This window comes from Polypterus senegalus, chromosome 15 (assembly GCF_016835505.1).
Source record: "Polypterus senegalus isolate Bchr_013 chromosome 15, ASM1683550v1, whole genome shotgun sequence".
NCBI lineage: Eukaryota > Metazoa > Chordata > Cladistia > Polypteriformes > Polypteridae > Polypterus > Polypterus senegalus.
In genome coordinates, this window is record NC_053168.1 from 10,921,563 (window position 1) to 10,946,511 (window position 24,949).

General features: G+C 35.7%; 1 protein-coding gene across 4 annotated transcripts in view; it reads right to left on the minus strand.

Moving 5' to 3' along the window:
• Positions 1–24,949, minus strand: part of LOC120515459 (triple functional domain protein) — a 322,795-nt gene that overhangs the window by 146,576 nt on the left and 151,270 nt on the right. For all 4 annotated transcript variants that reach the window (XM_039736493.1, XM_039736492.1, XM_039736495.1 and 1 more), the window contains exons 8-12: positions 18,174–18,365; positions 15,831–15,962; positions 13,974–14,204; positions 8,386–8,508; positions 6,237–6,428 (exon numbers count right to left, since the gene is read on the minus strand). In XM_039736493.1, the coding sequence (XP_039592427.1) occupies positions 6,237–6,428; positions 8,386–8,508; positions 13,974–14,204; positions 15,831–15,962; positions 18,174–18,365 (870 nt within the window). The remainder of the gene's footprint in view (positions 1–6,236; positions 6,429–8,385; positions 8,509–13,973; positions 14,205–15,830; positions 15,963–18,173; positions 18,366–24,949) is intronic.

Sequence of the window (24,949 nt, forward strand, 5' to 3'; positions counted from 1 at the left end):
CTTTCTTTTTTTGCTATGTTATGGTACTACCACTGTTTAAAATGTTGTGAACTGCTGACAATCAACTCTATTCCAATGAACAGCAAATTCTCAAGGCCTCTTAATCCAATGCAGTGTCACAGGGAGCTGGAGTCCACTCTGGCCACATAAGGCACAAGGAAGGAATCAATCCTGGATGGGACACCAGTCTGCCAGAAGTATCACTCATCCCTACAATGCCAATTTAGAAATGCCAATAAGCCTAACACACATAGTGCATGGTGCATAAAGTTTTTGACTTGCTAAAACTAAATAGATGATTTATTCTTAACACTTATTTTACTGACTATCACTAACTTCTGAAATCTTGTAGTCTTACAAAAAAACACAACTAAAAGTTCACTGAAGTTTGTTTCAGCAATATACATAATAAATGCCATATCTCAGTGTAAACAGCAATTGCAAAAAATATTTCCTACTCCCCATCAATTCATAGACTCTATGCATTAAAAGCTGTGGCTCTCAACTTTTGTGGCCTTGGGACAGCTTTATCTGTTTACATTTAGTGATGACCCTTCATTAGCAGTAATTTTAATGTAAATTAACCAACATTTCTGCACTGAACTACACATGTTAACAAACAGCAATATATACATACCAGATACAATACTCAGTGTATTGTCCAAAAATAACTTGACACATGGTTTAATAATGAACCAAATTTAGTGTCCAGGTGTCATTTTAATAGGCAACCTGGGTTTGTCTAATTTTCACAAGTTTGTCTAAAATCAGAGATAACTGAGGAGAGCAGAGAGAAGAATATGTTTTAGCTTATTGGTAGCTGACTCGTCTAAAATTCCGGCACACATATACATTGCAAAAGGTAAGACGAGCTGTGCTGCAATTGTGCAAGCTTTCTTTCATTTGTCAAATCAATGTACCCAAGACCATGCTGTCTTGTTGAGCAAACACTCTAGAATATTTTTTGTGATGCATCAAGATTTTCATTTTCTCCATTTAAAAAAGCAGAATGATTTGCTTCTGTAGGTAGCCTGCTTTGTTTCCAAGTGTCTTAATAGCTTGGAAGGCTTTATGTAGTACCACACCACAAATAACGCACAACAGACATTTCATGCCATGCTTCATGATAAAAATTAATCTATACTTCAGAAAATATATGTTGTAGGTTCTTTTAACATTCCTGGTTAGTTCAGATTTTTGGGATGAATCTTGTGAAGCTGATATGGAACTGGAATAGTTCAAAGTAGGTGATGCTATAGGACATTTAAAGAACTTGTCCATGTTCTTTGGCTTTCCTAATGAAGCATGCGGTGTGGCGTATTTGTCATCTGCTCATAACTGGACTTGAGTCAGTTTTTTCAGCTTTTCAGTATAAACGAGAAAAATTTCCGATACAATGGACGCAAAACTGAAATCTGCAATCAGAAGCCAACTAAAAACATTAAAGTAACTGCTGATTTTATTGTTTTTCTTTTGTAATCGTGATCCGACGACATATCTAGGGTGTCCAATGACCCATGAGTTGAGAAACACTGCACTAAACTATCCCATCAAAAGATGGCAATAGGTTTACCCTGTTTCTGGAATGCCAGAAAGACTGCAGATGTAAGGTAGGGACTGCCACAGAAATCATGCCTTAATGCAGGCCAGGTTTGTTATTTATTTACTTATTTATTCAAAATGGATTGGTCAGGCCCAAGGAAAGCTAAGCAAATCTTTATTAATTTTAATATTACAAGTTGCACTGGGACAATACGCACCAACAAATTCTGAAATACAGCTAGGAGCATTTAGAGTATTTGTACCAAACCAGACAATTTACATGTTTTTTCATTAAATAGCAAGATGACTCTTCAGGCTCTAAGTTACCTTTTCAATAGTATTTCTGCATGTTCAAACTACACAAAGCTACAAACTAATTAGTTACATCTGTGTTTTTACTTTAGCTATATTTTTAAAAACCCTGACTGAACAGCTGTGTCAATATACAACAAGGAAAGGTTAAAAGGCTTTTAGCAGGCAGAACAGAAGGTAAGAGATAGTTATGACTACTGTATGTAGCCTCCATCAGGTGTATGAATGTACATACACTTCACGGTTTGTTTTTACCTAAAGCTGCATTTAATTTATTTAATTAATTGCAAAATAATGTACACACAGAAGAGATCTGTGAACATCAGGAATGCAAAAAAAAAATAAATAAATTTCTAATAAAAATTAAATATTAAGGGTAATACTAATTCTGTAAAAATACAGTAATTAATGCTGTTAAAAAAATTAAAGAAATTATGTTAACATTCTTGTTAAAAAGATATGGTTATAATTTAGGCAACAAATATTGCAATTAAAGTAATAGAGGAAGTCAATAAAAACAGTCAGGGTGGATCGTATAGGCTGTAAATGAAAAGGGTTATTGATGTAGAGATTAGCTGCATAAATTACCTGCAACCAGCTTCTCTAAATCCAATATATAAAACAGAAAAATCCTTCCAAGATGTATTAAGCTGAATGCAGCAAGCACATGATGATACAGAAGAGATGTTACAGTAGTACTTAAAACATACATAGAACATTAATGCTTTAATATTCTACTAATAAATCTATGCAACAAGGAAATGAAAAATATCTTGGAAAAAGCACACCGTGTAAGTCAGTGTACCTCGGCATGATTCGGACTGGACTGGCTAAAACAAAGTTTAGACTCAGAACTACGAGGTTTTCTTTGTTAAATGCAATGTTACAAGAGATGTGACCAAAAAGAAGATGGCACAATGACACGGTGCATATTTTACTTTATAAAAATTGAAATGATGCAGAACAATTACAGTACAAGTGTTATGTCATGTGCACTTCTGAGTAATGCACAAAATAGCCTGAACCAAACACTTGACAACTTAAAAAAAAGACTTAACATACATTTAATTTCACATATTAATTACTCAAATACAAATTCACCCTGCAATAAGTGGCTTATAAATCTTGTAAATGTACAGGGAACGCTTGAAATAAAAGCAAGTAGTAATTGTTACCTGATATATTAACACAGTGGATCCACTAATGTCCAGGATCTATCTTTTAAAAATAATCAGAATGGCACAATTTCACCATTTGTTTCAGAAAGGAAATGATGTGCTGGGTGTACTGTATCAAAGGGGAAATGGTGACTCTCATGAAAAAAGGAAAACACCCTTTGTAGTTTCTCTGCTTGTTGTCCACGAGATTCACAGCTAGAGAAATTCAGCATTGCAAGCTGGTAGGTTTGACTGGACTCACCAGACTCCACCTTCAAAAAAATCAGGAAAGCTCATCGTCCTGTATGACAAGATGTGTGCTGTCAGGGAAATGACCTTTCTGAGTTAATAAACCAGCTGCACAGCTGCCTCCTGCGCCAAGTATAAGAAAATGGTGGCTTTCACAAGGGATGGAATATTCTGGCATGCATTTTAATAAGATAATTCTCCCACCCTAATAATTATGTTGCTACTTCTTTACCTTGGTAAATACCATCACGTGCTCTTTAACAACTTTATTTCATTCATTTTCTAATTTTAAAATTACTAAAGATGGAGCTTTCAGTTTTGGAAAGATGTTGATAAAACTCGTTCATTATTTCCAGTATTAAAGCTAAGTATGAAGAATTCCAAGTCCTTCACTATTTATGTAAAACATCATCTTTCTTTTTATTTATATTTATTTCGGTCTACAAACACTCATTTCTGAGTGAGCAGCGTTAGGGGAAAAAAAAATATAGGTGCTGACTTTACATTAAATAATAAGCCTTTTTACATTTCAAACCTTTTTTCTATATTTATTTCTAAGAATCATTTATTTATTATGATAGTTTATCATCAGGTAACAAAAAGGCAAGCTGCAGGAGTAAAATTACTTATTTAACGTTCAGGCAGTCGGTTAGCTTTCTCAGTAGATATGACATCTACAATGTAGTGGATAAAACTTTTATCATTATTAATCTTGTATGGAACACGAACATGGTCTAAAAAAAATTTCTCTACAATACTTCAACATATTCCAACTTTCATCTGACATATTACTGCTGGTGTGTTGCAGATCTACATGAGGTACAAGAAGAAGCTACAGGCAAATACCAGAAGAGAACACATATTGTGCACAGAAGGCAAAAAGCAACAAGAAATAAATATGAGAATGCCTTTCTTACAGTTCCCCAACACCTTTCAATACAAATTAATTATTGTATTTTATTACATAATATTTTTATTATGTAATTAAAACCAAGTGTGCCATACACATTTATCAATTTAAGTCAATTATATAAAAAAAATCCTTTGACGAGACTTTTTGGAAGAGAGAATTTTGCAAGTCCTGCAAGACGAGACTTTTGCCTTGAGATTTTTTCAAGTCACACCCTCCTCTCAAACATTTTCAAACAAAACCATAGTAAACTCACCTCTCATTCATGTGAATGCTTTTGTCAGGCACACTTTCAGCGCTCTCAGCTCTTATACATTTTAACATTTCCCTCACTTTAAGTTCCCAATTAAATAAGATGTATTAAATCAAAATCTTATTGGAAAACTTCATCACAAAGGGTTAGCAACAGAAAAAATGAGTACACGGGCAATCCTAGCACCGAGAAACAATGAAGTCAAACGAAGCGAACAGGGGCAAAGCCCCCTAGTACACTACATTAAAACCATAACCATACCATATTCAAAATGGTTCAGACTATAGATTTCAAGCAATATAATGTTACTGTTTTAACACACAGCACATTACAGTAGTTAAAAGAGAGTCTTTAATAGTTCAAGTTCAGCATCCTTTTTCAAAACAACAATTGTCAACACAGACAAATCAAATTAGCTTGAAAGCTTTGATAATCTAAAGGTAATTAGGGGTCAGGGCCTGAATCAACAGTAGTTAGAGCACATCCCAGTCAGGCTGCCAATCTTAACCTCCCCACTGCCAAACTGAAATTCAGGCAACACGGCCCCTTGAATTATTCAAGGCATGCATTTATAAAGGAAGGACTGAGGGGAATACAAAATAAAGGATTCTAGAAAATAAGAAATTTGACAAATGAGAGAAGAACATTCAGTCCATCAAGCTTGTTTCTACATTTTATATTCCTCACCCCTGTAAATGATGACAGCAGGAGGCTGTTAATGACACTTCTGCAGGGCTGTTAAAAATAGGCCAGAAGAAATACCTGGGGAGTTCTTGGCAGATGATCCAATGGGTTTCACAGGGCTATAGCTGGCCTGGAAGTGGTTCAGAGGAGACCGGATGTGACCTCAGAAGTACTCCTGGGATTCAAATTTAACAATAAATGAATGGAGAGTGGATGGGAGTTTAACTGGCAGGAGAACAGATTGGACGAGAGGATTGAAAGGTACTTTTATTTTGCCTTATTCTCTCATTTGTTTTACTTTTGCTTTCAAAGATCTGTGCCATTTTTGCTGTGGCTGCAAATTGTAATAAAAACTTTTCCTTTATTTTTAGCTATTTTGGCATTTTTCAGGTTTGGGGACAGCAAAAACTACTGTTAGGGGTAACCCATTAAAAATAGTGCAAATTATATGGTGATATCTCTTTTTGAAGTAACGAGAAACACAATCAAATACAGCCTGGGTACGCCTGATCTGCAATTCTAAAATCCAAAACCTGTTCAGTGCTGACATGATACCACCTATGCGATTTTCTTTTGTGTTTTTTTTTTTATATATAAACACTGCTCAGTATGATATGAACAACATGAGCGCAGATTCAAGCAGGATTTAATAATTCCGAGCTCTGAGAGGGTTGGGGCCCCATGAAGCATAGAGCGTCAGGAAGTTATGACATATGATCGACAAAAGCGGGATTCGTTTGTCCCCATTGAAGCCAGGACATAAGACTGACGATAGTGCAAACAAGTAAAAAGAACTGAAAAGAAGTTACACATATGCATTTAATCTTGCATGTCCTGAGGAGTAAATTTAATCCCCCCAGTTTAGGGTCCGAAATAGCCAATGATTATCACAGCACCATTGGATACAAGACAAGGAACAATCCAATGGGCTTTAGCAGCCAGGAGACATGATCGAAGTGCTCTTAAAATGCTAGGTCTGTGGCCAACCCCACACTCTGCTGTTCTGGGGACTGCCTTTTATAGCCGGCCTCTCCAGGTAACCCTGTTTGCAATATTGACATAATGTCCTCTTAGACCACTCATTGGAAACATTTTCATACATTCCAGTAATATAGTTGTGAAGTTTCACCTCTTTCACGTGAGTATGGAAGGAGACAGACATATCCAGCAAGACTTTCCGTTGTTCCACCCTCCTTACAAAATCCTGAATACGATCTTCAAGTTGGTGAGCTGCTTGATAAATCTCTTCTGGGTCACATTCTCCAGTCTGTGCAAGCTGTTCTGCAGCCTCCAAGAGTTTATCTGCATTGGTGTATGTATTCTTCAGAAAGGAAAAACATGGAAACAAATTAACTTAAATTAAAACATTAACCAAAACTACATTTCTCAAATTTGAAAAAGCTATGCAAGTAACACATTAATTAAAAAAGGAAAAAAAAAAAAAGAGTAAAAATAAAATCTGTAATACCTGAACTTTCTTCGTTCTTCCTAAAGCCATTAGATGGCAGCAAAACACACCAGATACAGATCACTTTGTATTACGGTTTTAAACACCTTACTTCTTACTGTATTAAAAATATAGTATTTGGAACACTGTATTTGAGCACTATGCATGTAAAAGTGCACTACTAAAGCATACATCTCAAGTATGAAATGAGTTTAACAAAACAAACTCAAAACAATGCAGTCAGAATGTTGTGAACATAGAACCAAATTAAGTATAAAAATACTGAAACTGAAATGGTTAAAAGGTAAAATGATGTTCAGTTTCATATTTCAACAACAGTAAAAACCATTTACCAATAATCCATTCATAATTAAAAAATCCATAAATGTGTTTTAGGCACAAAATCTAACAGCTGGTCCTCTAGAGGTCTAAGAGATAACAGCTTCATTTAAAACACGATGTATGTTGTGACATGCAGGAGTCATCTTGCATCCCAAACCCCAGAAACAACTGAAGTTCAGAGTTTTAAAAACATAAATAAATAAATAAAATTTAAAAACCTGGCAAACAAGTTTGTTTCACAAAAGCACAGTGTTTTTCTTATTTTCCGTTTCTTCCTACAACTCCCCCAGGCAAACACTGTTGTAGGGTGAGGTGAAGCAATTCCTTTTCAATGTAGACTCTGGATCTGGTGCAACAAAACTGCCTCCAAGAAGTACCCCAACAACTCCTATGCTGCCCTCCAGGAGTACAAACAGGACTCTCAACCAAAGAGATGCTGCTACCCAGGCTAAATAAACAAAAAGCCCCAGGAAGTAATCTTCCTCTGCCCTTCCATTATGGCAGCCACCTAACTGGGAAAGAAAACACCCCTTTATCCTGGCTAGCATGCCCATCCATCACATTAAACCATCCACTATAAAAGCCTACTGGAGAGATAAAAAACTATTGTCTACCATGGACACAACTGTCAATTCATTTCCTTTACAATGGAATAAACTGTACTGTATAATACACATCAAATGAAATTCTAAATTGAAGAAAAAGAACAACTATTAAAGAATAAGTTCGGTAATTCTGAAGTCATTTGCACAATCTTGTAAATATACATTCATCCAAAAGGCTTAACCTTCAGCGCTTTACAGATCCAAAAATTAACAAACAAATAGGCCAAGTTAAGTAATACAATTCCCATAAAGAGGCAAAGAACTCTGAACAGCATAAGCACATCAACTACAAAAGGCATTCTCAAGAAGTAAATAACTTCCAGAACGCACGGGTAAAAAAGATATATAATAATGTGCAGTTGTTGTGGCGGTAAAAGTGATGAAGGCCAGCCTACATTGAGACATCACTGCTGCAGACAAGGCTTACTTGCAAGAAGCAATGACAATGGAGAAGTGAAACCCTTCTACAAAATAAAAACACAACCACCATTGTAGGCCAAGTTCATACACTATTTTAATAGTGCAAGGAATACCAACACGACTGTGCTTTTGTTCTTTAAACCACAGAAAAAGCCCCAAAAATATCCGGCTGCTGAAAAACACTTATATTTCAAGCTACAAAATTCATGTCCTGATAGTTTTTCACGAGATCTTCAGCAATGACATGTCTGAGTGGTAAAGGAGAATTGCATGAAGCAGGAACCATTCTGACCTAGCCTCTACTAAAACAGTAATGTAAAATGACTGTTTATGCATGCATCTTGAGTTTCAGCTCCGACATTTCACTGTCAAACCCCTTGAAAGCGCATACATGTTTATCAATTATCGAATTTACACACGAGTTTGAATGAGGAGCAAAACTTATTTCATACTGCAAAACCTACCTGTGCCACCTCCTCAAAGTCTTCATGACGCTTCTGTAAAGCCCTTGCTCTATGCAGCGACTTTCCCACTCCGGTATGTTTACTTAAGAATGCTTCCCCATGGTTTTCAATCCAGTCCAAAACCTGATCAAAAAAAAAAAAAATTTTAAACTGATATTTTTCCTTTTATATAATTGCCAAGTATGTAATAAAAAGCACACAAACTGGAATGCAAATACTAGAAATCTAACACCAATAGCAAGAAAAACTACAAATAAAACTGAGCTTAAAACTTGTTTTGCTTGTAGGTTACAGTAACTATACAATACAATACAGTTTATTTTTGCATAGCCCAAAATCACACAGGAAGTGCCGCAATGGGCTTTAACAGGCCCTGCCTATTGACAGCCCCCCAGCCTTGACTCTCTGAGAAGACCAGGAAAAACTCCCAATAAAAACCTTGCAGGGAAAAATGGAAGAAACCTTGGGAAAGGCAGTTCAAAGAGAGACCCCTTTCCAGGTAGGTTGGGCGTGCAGTGGGTGTCAAAAGTAGGGGGTCAATACAATACAATATACAGAACAGAACAATTCCTTAAGACAGCATAATAATAAAAATTTTAGAAGTACGGTTTAACAGTAGATGATATGACATAATTAGGTTTGGATATTTTTAGAGTCCTGGAGACCTCATCCATCTAGCTGCCTCCCCATTTGGCCATGCCACGGCTGAAACGTTGCTCCGATGAAAGGACCCCTCTTTCCCATGATTCCTGTGATCCTCCATCAGGGATGTCTTTACCATAGGCAGGCAAACTATATAAGGGTCTTGATGCAAGTAATAGTAATATAGGAAAAACAAAAATTATAAAGCATAAAAATGTAATATTTAAATAGTTAAAACTGAACAATTAGATTTTCTCTGAAAGGTTTATCTTAACCCTCACTGCATCTTTGAATGTTAACTTAAAGATTATACTTTAACCCGATTCTGAAACCCCCTTTCAGAAGCCCTAGCTGCCTTATTTTTCAACCAAAACCTATTTTATATTAATCTGACTATTTTAACCTGTAGCAGTTATGATCTAAAGTTTTAGAACAGGTGACATTTAGGATGTTTTTAGATGATTTTAAACAAACAGTACCCTAGAGAGAGTAAAATACACTAAAAATAGAGGCCAAAATGCACTAAAATAGACACAGACTTATTTTGCACAAGTGGTAATTTACCATTTATAGAAGCTCATGAAATGTAGAAAATTTTGTGGGGTCAAAATTGACCCAAAGGACATAGCAGCGTTCAGAATATGTAGCAGCTATAAAAAAAATGTGAAATCCTGAAACATTTGTGATTTCTGTACTTTATTAAAAGTCTTAACATCTCTAAGCAAAAAGTAGGTGTTGTTTATGGGTTGTAAATGAACTACCCTACATGCAATGGAAAATCCATTTGGGTCAATGGCGACAGTGTAGCAGCTAAACAAAAATGTGACAATTGAAACTTTTAACATATCTGTAAGGTCAAAGTCAAAGCGAACTTTATTATCATCTCAATCATTTACAAGTATATAGATAGACGAAATTGCAAAGCTCAGGGTCCACAGTGTAACAACATGAAGTGCAAATGAAAAAATTTAAATCTGAATGTAAATTAAAAATTTAAAAATTAAAACTAAATGTTAAATTTTAAATTAAAAGTCAAACAAGACAAGACATTGTGCAAAGACAAGACAAAGAAGTAGCCGCAATATTGACGTGTAGTAAGCAATATGAACATTGATGCACTGTATGTATTGCACAATCTAGATACATAAATATAGTCAATAGATATGTAATATAATAAATAAATAATAGATGTAGATAATAGAGCACAGTGTGAGATATTACAGAAATGGCAGCATTACTTGGTGTATGATAACAGTTGTTTAAGATGTTTCACAGCAGAAGGATATCAAAGAACGTCAAAGTGCAGTGTGCAAAATCCTTAAAGGTCAGTATGAGATTTTCAGTTTTTTCTACATGCACACTCATCTTTGCAGGAAATTGGCCTGCATGTATAAAAGTTCTGTCAGTGTGCTTTACTGAAGTCTATACAATTCTAAACTGAAAAAATGATATTTGTATGGTTGTGAACTAACAAGGTATCCTAAATGCAGTAAAAAATCCATTTCAGTCACAAGTGTGTCAAAACTGACACAAAAGATATGACAACGTCACACCGTTTTATCCTGAACAGTTTAAATTTAGGGCACTTTTACCGATTAAAAACATAAAACCAGGTCAAATTTCAACTGAAGATATTGTTAAGAGCTAAAATCCCACACTGGAGGACCTAATTATCAGGACAGTTTATAGACTACAGGCAAAACAATGGTCAGGAGATTTAAAATACAAGAAAGCGAAACTCAAATACTGATCTAATCATCTTTTTTCTTGTAGCAAATTATCTTTTCTTGACGACCAGCTTTGTGAGAACAAATAGAAATACTTTTTTTATATAAACAAAACCCGCCAGCAGCTCACAACTGTGCATTTGGTAGAGAAAGTGAAGCTAAACATTCATTCTCCATCCATATAGTACGAGGGCTATAAAATTGTAGCACCCATATAACTCTGTATTATGATGAAAATGGAGGTGGCTTAACAAGTTCTATAAAATGCATATGTAAATATACACATTGTGTTTTGTGTGTTGTTGGTTTTATTATGGTCTCTGTTTTGTGGGAGACATGCAATTGAGAATTTCATTAAACAATGTACATGAGATGATTCACAGATGAAACTAAAAATCTCTTTACATTAACCAGTCACATATATACAACTTATAGTAACACTGAACTGTAAACAGGCATCTTGTCACATACTCTCCCTTATAATCAACTGCTTCATCAGTACTCTCAACTTGCCATTTTTAACACATTCACAATTCACTTTGCCTCAGAAAAAAAAATGTTTGCCTTTGTGCCCTCGGCCAGCACTGTCTGAATCTGAACTTCAGATTTTGACACACGCAGTGTGGCATGCTATACATATACCCTTGCTCTGTAGAGTTCTCCATGTTTACACAAATATGAAGTCACCAAAATGCTTTATAATCCCTTACCCCTTGTGGTTCCTCTGTGGCTTGTCTTCCGATCCTTAACTACTACTTTATTCTTTCCCTTGTGTGCACGCACACACACACTCTCCTGCCATAATCTAACAAAAATGATTTACAAATGAGTCCTGTCCTTTCATTTTGGTGGTCCTCTCTTTGTTTCTTCTATTGTGGTGATCATAAAATAAACTTGCTTGAAAATGTGTCCAGTGTTAAACCATGTGACCAGTTCTGGGAGTGGATGTCATGATGACACCAACATGTGAAACAGCTAGTTTCAGATCTTCTTATGATTCCATTAAATCTGTACACAATATACGGATGTGAGCAACACTGGAGCAGCATAAGGAACAGTTCTGTCTCTTTTTCTGTTCACTCTTGTTCACCACTGACTATATATTGAGAGAGAGGAGAGAAGTCAGCTGAAGAACTTTGTTTCTTGGTGCAAAGAGAATTGTCTGCATCTTAACATCAGCAAAACCAAGGCACAGGTTTTTGACAGTCGCCACACCAAAGAGCCTCTATGTCTAGTCACTATTCAGGGAGTAGATATGTAGAGATAGTATGGTTGTGTGCATTAAAATACCCTGTGAAGGAAAGGCCACCAGTCCAAGGTTAATATCACCTGCTCAATACTACTAAAATAATCTTGTGGAACAGAAAACAGACAGGGAGATGTACCAAAGACTGTGCTTTTCTGGTCCTGTGGTGAGGTCCAGACTTAGGTGTGAGAGAATAATTTAGAGTTAACAGTACTATTGTAGTTCGCAGTGCATGTTGAAATATATAAGCATTTGGTTTTAATGTCATGAAGAGACTGCTGTAATGGTCAAGTAAACAAGCAGACTGTTCCAGGGGGATGGTTTAAGAAACTGGCTGATGTAATATTCTTTCATGCACCTAATAAGACTTGCTAGTTTGCACGTATATAGTTTCCCTAACAGAATAAGAGCTGAATTCAAGACATATTGAAGAACAAGGATATAATGGTGAAATACATTTACTTTAGGCTGGCTGTGCACTATGCTAAAGCACCTCATGTCTTTAAAGCAAACAGAGTATGATATGTAAGCATTAATTCAACACTGTTACTCACATTTATTTGTTAAAAACTGACCATTGCTCTTATTTCCCTGATCAATCTGGGCAAACTGTAATAAACTGCTGTGATGGATGCTCCCACTTTAGCATGGTGCTGCCTTTGTTAATAAATGAAGCAGATGGACAAGCTTTCTCCTGCCTGATTACTGACTCAAGAATGTTTTATCAAACTTGTCCTGGTAGATGATAAATTTCTTTAATGTTTGATTTCACCACATAGGTGAAAAAGAAAAGACAGCAAATGCTTAGGACAATCTTGGTTACTGTTATTTTTAACAGCACAAGACTAAGGAAGCTGAGGGATTACAGACATTTACTATCCATTGTGTTTTTAAGTCCAGGCTTAAAAATGCTAAGACCAGACGGTCTAAATGTCAGCTAAAAAGTCTCAGTTTTCATGGAATGTAGCCTCCTTGTCTTATCTGGTAAAATGACCTATTTCAGACCAAGTAACATAGCAGGAACACCTCTCAGGATGAGGAGATGAGTAACAAGGAGAAACATTGATGGACAAATTTGTACCAATTGCCAACCAAAAGGATGATACTATGTGCATCCAAGAAACCATTAGCAACACCTCCATGCCATCCTTTAAAAAACTTTGCAAATTCCAGATGCTGTTTTGTCACTACTATGTAGTATTTCAGTTTTCCCTCTATCAGTACACTGCTGAAACTGCCCGTAACTTTTGCTGTTCAAAGAAGAAACCTCAATGCTTATAGGATACGGCCACAAAAAAAAGCATTCCCTTCTACTCCAAATGGTAACCTGAGTCGGATTGGAAAAATACTAAATCATCCATAACAGGTGTTAGATGAGTAGTGACATTAGCCCAGACCTTGCTAAAGATAGCAAGTGCCCCAGCAGAGGTAGACCACATATATAAAAACCACACAGTTGCTTTGCTAAGGTTGGGGGCTGAACGATCACCAGCCTACCCAGAAAACGTAACTTTGCTAGCAACAAGAGGATAGACACGGTGCGTTTGAACATCAAGGGGAAACTGCAGTATCGTCTGCTGCCAGAAGGGGTAACCAAGGTGAAAGGAGGAGGCAAACTCTTAAAACAAAGACAGAAAGGGCACCGAAGATTTTTCAACATGTGTGGAAAAGGCCCACCAACAAAGGAACACAGCATCGCTTATGCCAGACCATTAGTATGCCTACTTTCATTCAGAGTACTAGGTGTCAGACCACACACTCTTTTCTGCAACATATACAGTATAATTAAAAGATCACATTAAAGAGTATGTTTTGTTATGCTGTCTTTATATTGCACCGAAACATGTGTACAATTATTCGAAAGAGTGCTCTAGAAAGGTGAACTGTACTGAATTGAACCGGTTTGTCAATATTTAGCATTTCAAAGACATATGGCCTACAAAGTTATCTTATTTTCCCCCCCAAGTACAAACCTGCTGAACATCTTGCTGGAAGACGCACAGTTGAAGTCGCTGATGAAGCCTGACTTTCCGATGCTGCCAAATGTTTTCCAGTTGCCTCTGATGATGAAGAACCTCATGGATGATGTCAAGAACATGATGTACAGCTTTTGAGTAATTAGCAGATGCTGTTAAAGAGTCAGCGCTACCAGGTGTCAGAGGTCGTTGCAACTTGTCCAGCAGTGCTTTGCCATCTTGGCTCACCTGAAAACAACAAAAAAGTGCCAGATATAAAAGAAAAACATGCATAAATAAATCACATATACTAGAACTGTAATAATAAATACATCAGTTACACTAACTGCCATAATGTATTTGTAATACTCAATAAAATAATGCACATAATTCTTCTTATGAAAATGTTTTAACTAATTTAGTCCTCTACTATATTCTCTTACTGTGTCTTATTTTTTAAACTAATGAAACTTTACATTATAGAGAATATTGTTTCTTTTAGATTAGCTTTCTTGCTTTTCCCTTATTTATGTGTAAAGCTTATCACATTAACAATACCTAAATGATTTCCTTGTCTGTCATAATGAAATGCCCTGTAGCCAAAGAACTACTAGCTAAAGGATTGTGGCATGGAGCAGGGACAGACATCAAGATGACACACAGTGAAAAAGAACACCTAAGAGCTGAGAATGGCAAGTTATTTTGTCGTGCAAGGGTAAAAGAGAAGGTAGTGCTATAGGCCAGTGAATCCAGTAAGTGTGTTAAACTGGCCTGAAGAGAAATAGGCACAGGCGAGAGAGACAGAAAAAGAGAAAGACAGACCTGAGCAGAAGTAGGCAGTAATTCCCCACAAGGGCATAGAATAGATACCCAAACAAATGCCAGGGATGTCTGACCATCAGTAGGTCAGGTTGGGGGATGGGGGGTTGCCATGAGTGGACAAGTCCAGAGAGGGAACAAGGTATTTTTGCTTTTATTTCTTTTTAACTTTGTTCATCACGCACTTCTCTATTACTTGGCAATAAACAGACCATTTTTGAAAGCCTTTGCCTACTTTACCTAATTCATAACTGTAATTGACAAACTGCCAAAATAGGCTCTGATCTCAAATCAACAGCCACTAAATCTTAGTAATAAACTGCTGCTAATTTATTCAAAGCCGGCAGAGATTTTTGACTAATTTTTATATCCATCTACATAACAGAAAATTGGTCCCCAATTGCTCTGTCTTACTAAAGTTTGAAAGTTCAACACAAGGATGTTTGAAAGTTCAACACAAGGATTATTGTACATGTCATCACCACTATGTTCTGATATTTTTGCAGATAAGAGAGAGGTGGATGTGAATAGCTTGTTTTAGATAACTGAATAGATACTCCATTGGATTCTGATCTGATAACTCTGAAGTACACTTCATCAAGATAAGTTCACCGAAATTGCATTCTAACTATTCCTAGCCAGGAGGTATGAAGCTGCATTATTCTGTTATCCTGCTGTTTTTTTTAAAGAAGCACCTGACTGCCAGCTATTGTGCAATTGTTTTTCTGCACATATTAAGCCATCCAGTGCTCCAGACCACAGGAGTACTAGTGAATGATAATGAGCACTCATTAATTATATAATAAAAATTTAAAAAAAAACACACACACTTGAGCCTAGTGTAAAAGCAGTAGGGCAACACCTTGTTTTATTTTTCAAAATATCTATATGTTTAATAAGCTGTTTTAAATCTAATAAATACTGGACACATTCTACATATTATACTTTGCTAACATCACAAATCTGCAAACATTCTGACTATCATACGTACTATTTAAAAATACTTTGTGAAAAAGTCTCAGAAAAATCTATGTATATTTTAACTAAACAAAATACCTCAGAATAAGCCACTGTGATATGTTCATAAAGACCCTGATGATGATGAATAGCATCTTCCAGATCCTGAAGTTCAGAGGGTAAGTCTACCTCGCCGCAAGCTTTACACCAAGAATCGACATTATTCATATACTGGTGAGATTGAAAAGACAGAAAATATTTAAATTAAGAGCATATTAAAAATATACTGGAAAAGAATCCTGTAAATTAGACATAGGATTACATTACACAGTGCTACAAATTAATAAAAACAATTACAAATACATGAAGTATAGGGTGGTCCAGATCTAAGTATGCAATTTTCATTACGCTATAACTTAAGTTTATTACATAGAAAATCACCCGAAAAATCCCGGACCATCGATAAGTGTGCGAACTGACAAAACATGAAGAATCGTCTTTGCACCAAACTCGAATTGTCCCCACATAAATCAAAGTCATCCAGATGATCTGGATCTGCATAATTAGATCTGGACCACCCTGTATATCTATGGCTAATGACAATCCTGTCATACATCAAAATGAAGTCAAAGAGGTTGAACATGTTAGGAAGACCTCTGATATACAAAATACAATCATTGTTCTCATAATTAATACCCATTTGCAAGCAAATGCTAATAAAACCTGTTGCACTTAGCTTGCTATTTGGCATTCAGGCAAAATTTTAATTCTCAGTTTCATGCAAAATTTTAATTCAGTTGAATCAGAATTTTTACAAAACCATCCTTTTCGGGCCAGCAGTCTAAAGCTTCATGACTGTATCATTCCATGTGGAAATAACCTTGAGTTTTAATTATTTTAAACAAGTTTATTCCATTGTAAAATGAAGAATAATGTAGCATAGGTCAGATAAATCTTCCATCAGTGACACTTGTGGTCCATATTATCAGTTTTGCTTATCCATTTGATTATTTTTACACCATAAAACTACTCAGAGTCAATCTTAGTAAAGAAACTGTCTATTGTTGGTAAGGGCTCTGGCACAACAGACAATAGCTGTCACTTCAGCCAATAATGGAGATTCAAATGTTTCAATATTAAAATATGTAAAAACATAACACCCATGTCATTCTCATATATGCAGTATACTGTATGTGTAAAGACGCTTTAGTGGTTTCCAAGTCTTGTGTAGCTGTAATCAAATGAACATTAATAAAAATAACATAATTTCCATTTCTGAAATACATCAACCCAAATGGAATATACCAACCCTGGACCCCCATATATTTGCACTACATTTATTTGTCAACATACTACAGTCTTTTCTGAGATTACTTCTCAACAGTGAAGAACCAACTCATAAGATAGGTTTCCATCAACAATATCTATTAGGCATGTGACCCCCTAAATCTGTTACAGAGAGACTTGCACATCATCTTCACATGACCCCTGCCAACCAGCCTTCTCTTAGCACATAACACTATTACTTTTTTGAGCAAGGTTCTATTCATTTATTTGAACATAACATCTTTCAACCACTGTTCATCTGAGCACACCAATTAGGCAAGCTTAACAAGTTATTAATGAAGCTGAAAAAAATTTCAGCTACAAAAGCGTAAGGATTACTGTGACACTCAAAATAAAAGGTATACTGCCGCACCAGACTGACACTGTTTTGCATTATATTTGCACACACACACAAGTAAAAAATATGAATGACTACTGAATATACAAGGCAAACACATGATGCACTAAAGAGAAAACTCTAAGGGGAAAAGCAAAGGGTCTACCAACTGCCTGTGAGGCGACCACAAGAAAGCAAACCCAACTGCAATAGTCATAATATGCTGGTAGAGAAAAAGAACAACTAAGAACACACTATAATTAGCGATCTGAACAAGTAACTTTACATTATCAAACACTTGCGAGAATAAGTGATGGTAATGATAAAACATTTAACTTTGCTAAAAATTACACACTAAATTGAGGCATTGTATAAAGTTCATCTTCTATAAGACGTGTGGATCAAACAAGCGTGGGTTAGGATTCAACTGGGGCAACTAGGCTGAAAATAAATGGAGCATAAAAGATCTTGCATGACTTTCAGCATAAGAAAATTAATAGTGATGATAATTATATACATTATTAAAAAGATAAAATTTTCTGTCCACTATTATTTGCTTAGCTAATACAGTAATTAACTGAAATTTTTAACAAGAAAAAACTTAAATATATATATATATATATATATATATATATGATTCACATTATTATAAATTTGCTACAAATTGACAGATATTTAGGAGAATAAAACATATGAAGGAATGTCTTACAGCTGATTAAGAATTTGAGGATGCAAACCAGTAACTTAAAGAAAACGTGCATATGAAATGAATTAATTACCTGCTCTGCCTTCTGATGGAAAACTGCAGACATTTCGAGTAAAGTGCTGCGTTCTTCCAGTGCAGCAGCAAAAGCCTTCCACTCTTGTTCTAGCTGACTTGAAATCTGTTTGATCTGCTGTGATGCGTAGTGACCAGATTCCAATAACCGGCTGCCTACTGACATGATGCGACTAATATTTACATAGACATTCTGTTGAAAAAGAAATCAAAAATAAGCAGTGTAATCGAGTTCAAATCAATTGCAGCAAAAGCATGTACTCATTATGTACAACAGCAAAAAAAAACACATACACACAATGCGTTACCATTTAAGTGTTCTGAAAATGATGCAGTTATATTGCATGATTTTTTATTTGCAAGTAAGCAGATATGCTGTCACTAAATTGTTTTTCTTTCCCCAAAATAAACTTCCAACTACCTAGAATAGGAATATCTTCTTGGGAATATCCAGCAATGAAAGTTACTAACAGAAGGTAACAAGACAAAAATTTGAGTCAGCTGCTTATATAAATTGTAGTGCTGCAGCAATTAATTAATGTAATCAACTAAAGATTTTAGTTGAATTTTATTTTCCTTATCTACTAATCATTACTGCCCCTTCCTCACAATAAAAACTGGCATGCTTCAAGTCTCTGTACCGTTTTTGACTAGACTAACTGTGGGAACGGACTGCAGCACATTCAACGGAAGAAGGTTCACCAAAACACTGGGCAAAATTTTCCTCTGTGTGGGAATACTCACCCAAAACTCTGAAAAAGCGGCTGTTTAATTGATATAAAGTACAATATACAAAATGTTATCTAAGGGAATATACACATATGACTAGTGGGACAGAACAGTCCACAAGGAAGACAGACGCAAAAGACTTACACGTTTGCAGGCTCATGATTACATACTGAAGAGCTACAAACTTACAAATCCATACTGCTTTAACAGAGAGCAGTCTGCACATTAGTTTTTAAATGTGGAGAACATTACATTTTCCTTTGAATTAAGTATTAGATTTTTATTTTTTTTTTAACAAGATTAAGGAGGCCTTTACTAGCTACAAAATCACAGAGTTGATTAAGTTAACACACAGATTAATTTGTTTCTTGCTTAATGCTAGCAGGGTATACATTTAGCTTTAGTTGTTTGGGTTGTGACCGTATGGTTATACAACCTGGTCACAGTATAGGTCATTTTTTTCCAACTCAATCTAAAACCAAGGAAAGCCCGATCCATATGTCTACTATCCTCTTATCCTCTCTTACTCTGCGGCACTGGTCAGCTTTAATTGTCATTGCAAATCTGTTAATATACTTTGAGAGCATTAAAACTAGATTTTAATATATACACAAGCCAATATGTTGTAATGTTTTTGGTTCACTAAAAAGGATTAAAAGCAATACGGTTTTTATTGGATTTTTATTGAATATATAAACAATTTCCCATCTTTCATTTGCCACATGGACTCAATTCTGACTGCCATTCTTGGTCGCAAATGAGTGAGAAAGTCCAAAGCCCACAGCTTTAATGTAGCATCGGGCAAAACACTAGTCCTGCTAAGCAATTATGAATTACAAGTTCCTCCAATTCAAGCAGTGATAAGGCTTTATTCCCAATGTAAAATGAAAACATAGACCCAAAGAAAAAAAAAAAAAACTTGCACAGTACTCCTTACTACACGACAACCCTAAAGGCAAAATTCAAAGATATATCACAATAGAGAACTTATCACTGATAAGATCCAGATTTGTTCAAGCACATAAAAAAAAGCAAAAACTAATTAATATTATTGAAAAACAACAGTATATGTCCATCAGCCTATCATAGAACCATGGTGAGATTGTAGAAAAGGAGTCAGACAAGCCAGACACAGTCAGAGTTCTGGAGACCTCGGCCAACAAGTGCTGGGCCGGCCAATCTGATGAAAGAACCCTTCTTACTGAAGATTCCAGTGCTCCTTAATCTGAAATGACTTTTTACTGGCAGGCAAACAACTTGGCAGTACCACATGATGACTCAGTGAAGAGAAACCTTTTTATAAAAGAAAATCTTCAGACGAGACTATTTCCAAGAGATTTTTTCAAGTCAGTCCACCTATCCACCATTTCCTTTTCACAGCCCACGGTCCTCTCACCTCTTATTAATGTGAATGCTTTTGTCAGACACAGTTTCTGCACTCCCAGCTCTTATACATTTTTATGTTTTCCTCACTTTAACTTCCCAATAAAAGAAGACTTATTATGTCCAAATCTTAATGAACAATTTCATCTCGAAGGGTTATCAACAGACGATATGAGTACACGGGCAATCCTAGCACCGAGAAACAATGAAATCAAAAGAATTAACATGAAAATTGTTGATCAGCTACATGGAAAATTGGTAAATGCGTATCAACAGACTATGCTGAAACAGTCGGTGATGATTGTGCGGAAGATAAAAACATCAACTTACAATTTCCAGTAGAATATCTACAACCATTAACACCATCCGGTCTTCCACCGGCTGAATTACTGTTGAAAGAAGGATGTATCGTAATGTTATTTTGTAATTTATGTATGAGTGATGGGCTATGCAATAGGACAAGATTAGTTGTATTCAAAATTGGTCGAACAATTCTAACATGTAAAATTTTAACAAGCGACAAGAAAGGTAATGTAGTAAATCTTCTGCGGAAAACAGACACCAAAGCAGATCTTGATATGCCATTCGTATTAAAACGCTTACAGTTTCTCGTTGGAATAGATTTTGCAAAGACAATTAACAAATCACAGGGACAAACATTCAAAAAAGCTGATTTATTTATTAGAGAGAGAGAAACGATATTCACTCGTGGGAAGTAATATGTTGCACTGTCACGATGTAATTCCAGAATCAAAATTCAAAGCGTTATTGACGAAAAGTTATTTCCAAATATTGTTTTTACTGAAGTTTTACAGTAAAAGTGCAAGTTTAAAAAATGTGTGTTAATTTCAAAGCCAAACAAAATGAAAAAGTATAATGCAACATAATTTTCTTTCAATTTATTACATTTTACTATGGTTAATTACTTGCTATAATGTAAAATAGTTAGGTCTATTATGCATATGTAACAATCTGTTTAAATTGTACATCCGCTTCTCCATATGCGAGCAGCAAAGCCTACTAGTATATATGTGTGTCACTTAAAAGGGAAGTATGTAATGTGCACTTTAATTGTGTATGAACCGTTTGATTTGTAATTTTAAACTGTGGAGCAAAAGGGTAAATCAAGGGAAATGTTTGTATGAAGGGCACTGTATCAAATGACATTTTTTATCCAGATATTCTTTCATCATTTCTATAGATTTAAAAAAAAAAATTGGTTATCCCACTTAAAGTGAATGTTTAAAGAAAACTGAACTAAAACGTTTGCTTCAGAGCTTGTGCCTTTCTATTTGACGAAATAGAAACCATTTATCTGTAGATCTTTCCAGACAAAAGACGTATAACTGGTGGAAAAATGTTATTCTAGCTATTGTATCTGTATTTGCATTAGGGGCCATTAACCATCCTTTAAAGCCAGTATTCTGCCTTACTTTTAAGCTGTGGTTATCTTTTCAGTTACAAGAAAAGCATAGCTTGTTTTTATTATAACTGAGAGCTCTTTTCATTTAAAAACTGGTATCCATATCTGTATAAGCAACTATTCCTGCTCTGAACATGTCCTAGCAAGACCAGGCCATTATATAATTTCTGCAAAGACTAACTAGGGCAATTGTGCACAGTTTTTAATTCTGGTCTTGTTAATTTCTGTCCATAAAGCATAAGGAAAAGTCTGCTGTGGTTCAAGCTGCCCAGGTAAGCCACTGGAATAACAGATGCACATCCGAGACAGTGCTGAAGCAGTGTTCCATGGTTGTACCTTTCTAGAAGTACATTTCATGAGCTACTTCTAATAACTTATATAGCACATGAGCCATCTGCAAAATGCTTCATAAAAATTAAACAGGGTGTACAAGAGACAGAAATACACAAAAATCTCAAATAATGCTCAGAATACTACTTTCTGTTCAGTTATATTCATCATGTAAAAGTAATAAACACTAAATTCTGAGCTAGTATAAGAAAACACCCAGGAACAAAATACAAAGTTAGGAAAAAGAATGCCCGAAATGTAGAATTTCATCATTACATAATAAAAAACAAGGTGGAGGAGGTGAATGAGAAGAGAAGGTAAGAATGTCAACAGAAGGTATTTAACAAAGAGAAGCATTAGTGAATTTACTTTAGACCTTAGAGCTTTTGCCAATTTGAAGTTGTTTAGATTGCTCAACAGAAACAGAATAGTTGTAACAGGCACACAATCACAGTAAGCCAGGGAAAGACCCAGTGCACATCTGTTAAAAGTATCTTCAAAGTACCCTCTATTGTGTTGACCACAAGCCAATACCAAAATAAAAGCAATCTGACACAAAAGCCACCTGATGCATTCATAACATATTGTTTGCACAAACAAATAGAAGTATAACTAATCATTTCATTTCAGGAGTTTATAACCATGTCTGGAAATGAGATTAAGCTTTTTAAAAACACTTAAGAGAATATGCATTTAGTGTAGGCTACCTGTCAACATATTAAAAGGATTGAATCTGAACATAGCACTGCAAGAAGAATTGTACGATATGGCTAAAAATATTATCACAATATATTTTTTCCACATTATTTGATATTGATGATATTCATTTCCTGGTACTCAATTTTAACTTAAAATAAAATTTCTGAAAGCAGAAGAAACCAACAAGGTTTTTTTATTAGAGTGTAGTACCAAGTATCAAATAGCTTTTTATCAGAATCGAACATTAGTGAGTATATACTGTTGCGACTACTGCCATAATGATACTCAAAAAGAGGAACAGGCCTCAAAAACTGCACCACACAAGGCCAGTCATGTCATGGTCACAGATCTGGCCCCACTAGTTAAACCTCATCCCAGACAGCCTAGCCCCATATTTAATGAGCAGACTTCATATTCATCTTCAGAATGCAACTCATGCACTGTTGTAGCAAGTAAAAATCAACAGAAATTTCAAACCAAGTGGTTTTGGAACCTGTGCCTTGTTTACAAAAGGTGATGAGCTGAAACTCTCATGTGGCTTAGTTCATGCGACTGCTTTGAAATGGAATCACAAGTGAGACCAGTATAATGGCATCTCTAATAAATTAGTGGCAGCTCAGCCTCATGGGGATGTGCAGTTAATAGAGAAGCTAAAAACGGCATAGTTAATTTATATACAATAAAAAAGCTAGCAAAAAATCTATGGCACTTTGAGTTTGTCTCGACGAGGGAGTATATATTAATACATTTACTAGAATGTATAAAAAAAAAAAAAAGTAGAGCATGAGTAATCGACAAATATGCAGCCAGAGATTGAAAGTATATTAAAGCAATTAAGGTAAATTGGCAAAATCTTAATGAGTCCAGAGTCGACAGATGTAGGAGAACATCTAAATGACATGCTTTCAGAAACCACTAAGGCCATTTATACACACATTCTAGAATTAATGGATGGGAAGAGAGAGGCTAAATTGAATTAAATTCTACTTCTGCATTATGTGTTAATCATGTATTACTGTCTAAATGTACAAATAGAAACTTAACTCTCACAACAGCTTATGTGAGGTACTGGAAATGAGACTTATGAAAGTATCTCGAATTGCTATTTTGGTGCTTACGGCGTCATAAGGCACTGAAATTATGTCTGGATTTTGAATTTGTTATTATTATATATCATTTTCCATGAATATAAACAAAATGTCAATGCAGAACATTATCATAATAACTCATTCTAACATCTATAAATTATTGATACCCAAGAATTCCTGATCACGTTGAAGAAATTCCAGTTCCATGTGACTACCCAAACATGTCAAAGAAATGGGTGTGGAGTACCGATCATGATGAATCAAAAAGGTTCCCCCGTAAAGTGCAGATCACATCAAAGCATGTAGTTTAACTTTTTAAAATTTATGAAAAGGACATTTTTCCAATACATAGGACTACAATAGTGAGTGTCAAGTGGGGGTTTATTAAAAGGAAAGTTGAAGATTACTTCTGTGGTCAAAAAAAAAAAAAAGGAAATTTTGGTAAAGACTGTTTTAAAATTTGGGTTTTTCAGTACTATTCTAGTACCAGTGTACCACATAACTTGTGTACCTACCAAAAGTGATCCAAGGAAGAATCACCTGGTAACAGGGTCACAGGTACCCAAGACTTATTGAAGCGCAAAGGTTAGCCCATCTGGTCCAATCCCATACAAGAGCTACTGTAGCACAAATTGCTGAAAAACTTGGCCATTAGAGAAAGGTGTCAGAACAGACAGTGCTTTAGGAAGGCAGGGTGAATATGCATGGTTTACCTGGGGAAAAGATGGCAGCAGGATGCTCTATGGTAAGAAGGCAGACCAGCAGATGCAGTATGATGCGATAGGCAATGCTCTGCTTTGATGTTACTATGACACATACCAGCTACCTAGCCCCCAAAATCCCCAGATCTCAATCTGATTAAGCATCTGTGGGATGGACTAGAAAAACAAGTCCGATCCACAAAGGCCTCACTTAGCAGCTTACTGGACATAAATGATCTGCTGCTAACGCCTTTGTGCCAGATAACTTGTGGAATCCATGCCTTGACATCTCAGGGCTGTTTTGGCAGCATGAAGGGGACCAACACAATAGTTAGGTGGTCCCCAGAGGGGACTGGGCGGTATCATGGTCTGGAATCCCTACAGATTTTATTTTTTCTCCAGCCGTCTGGAGTTTTTTTGTTTT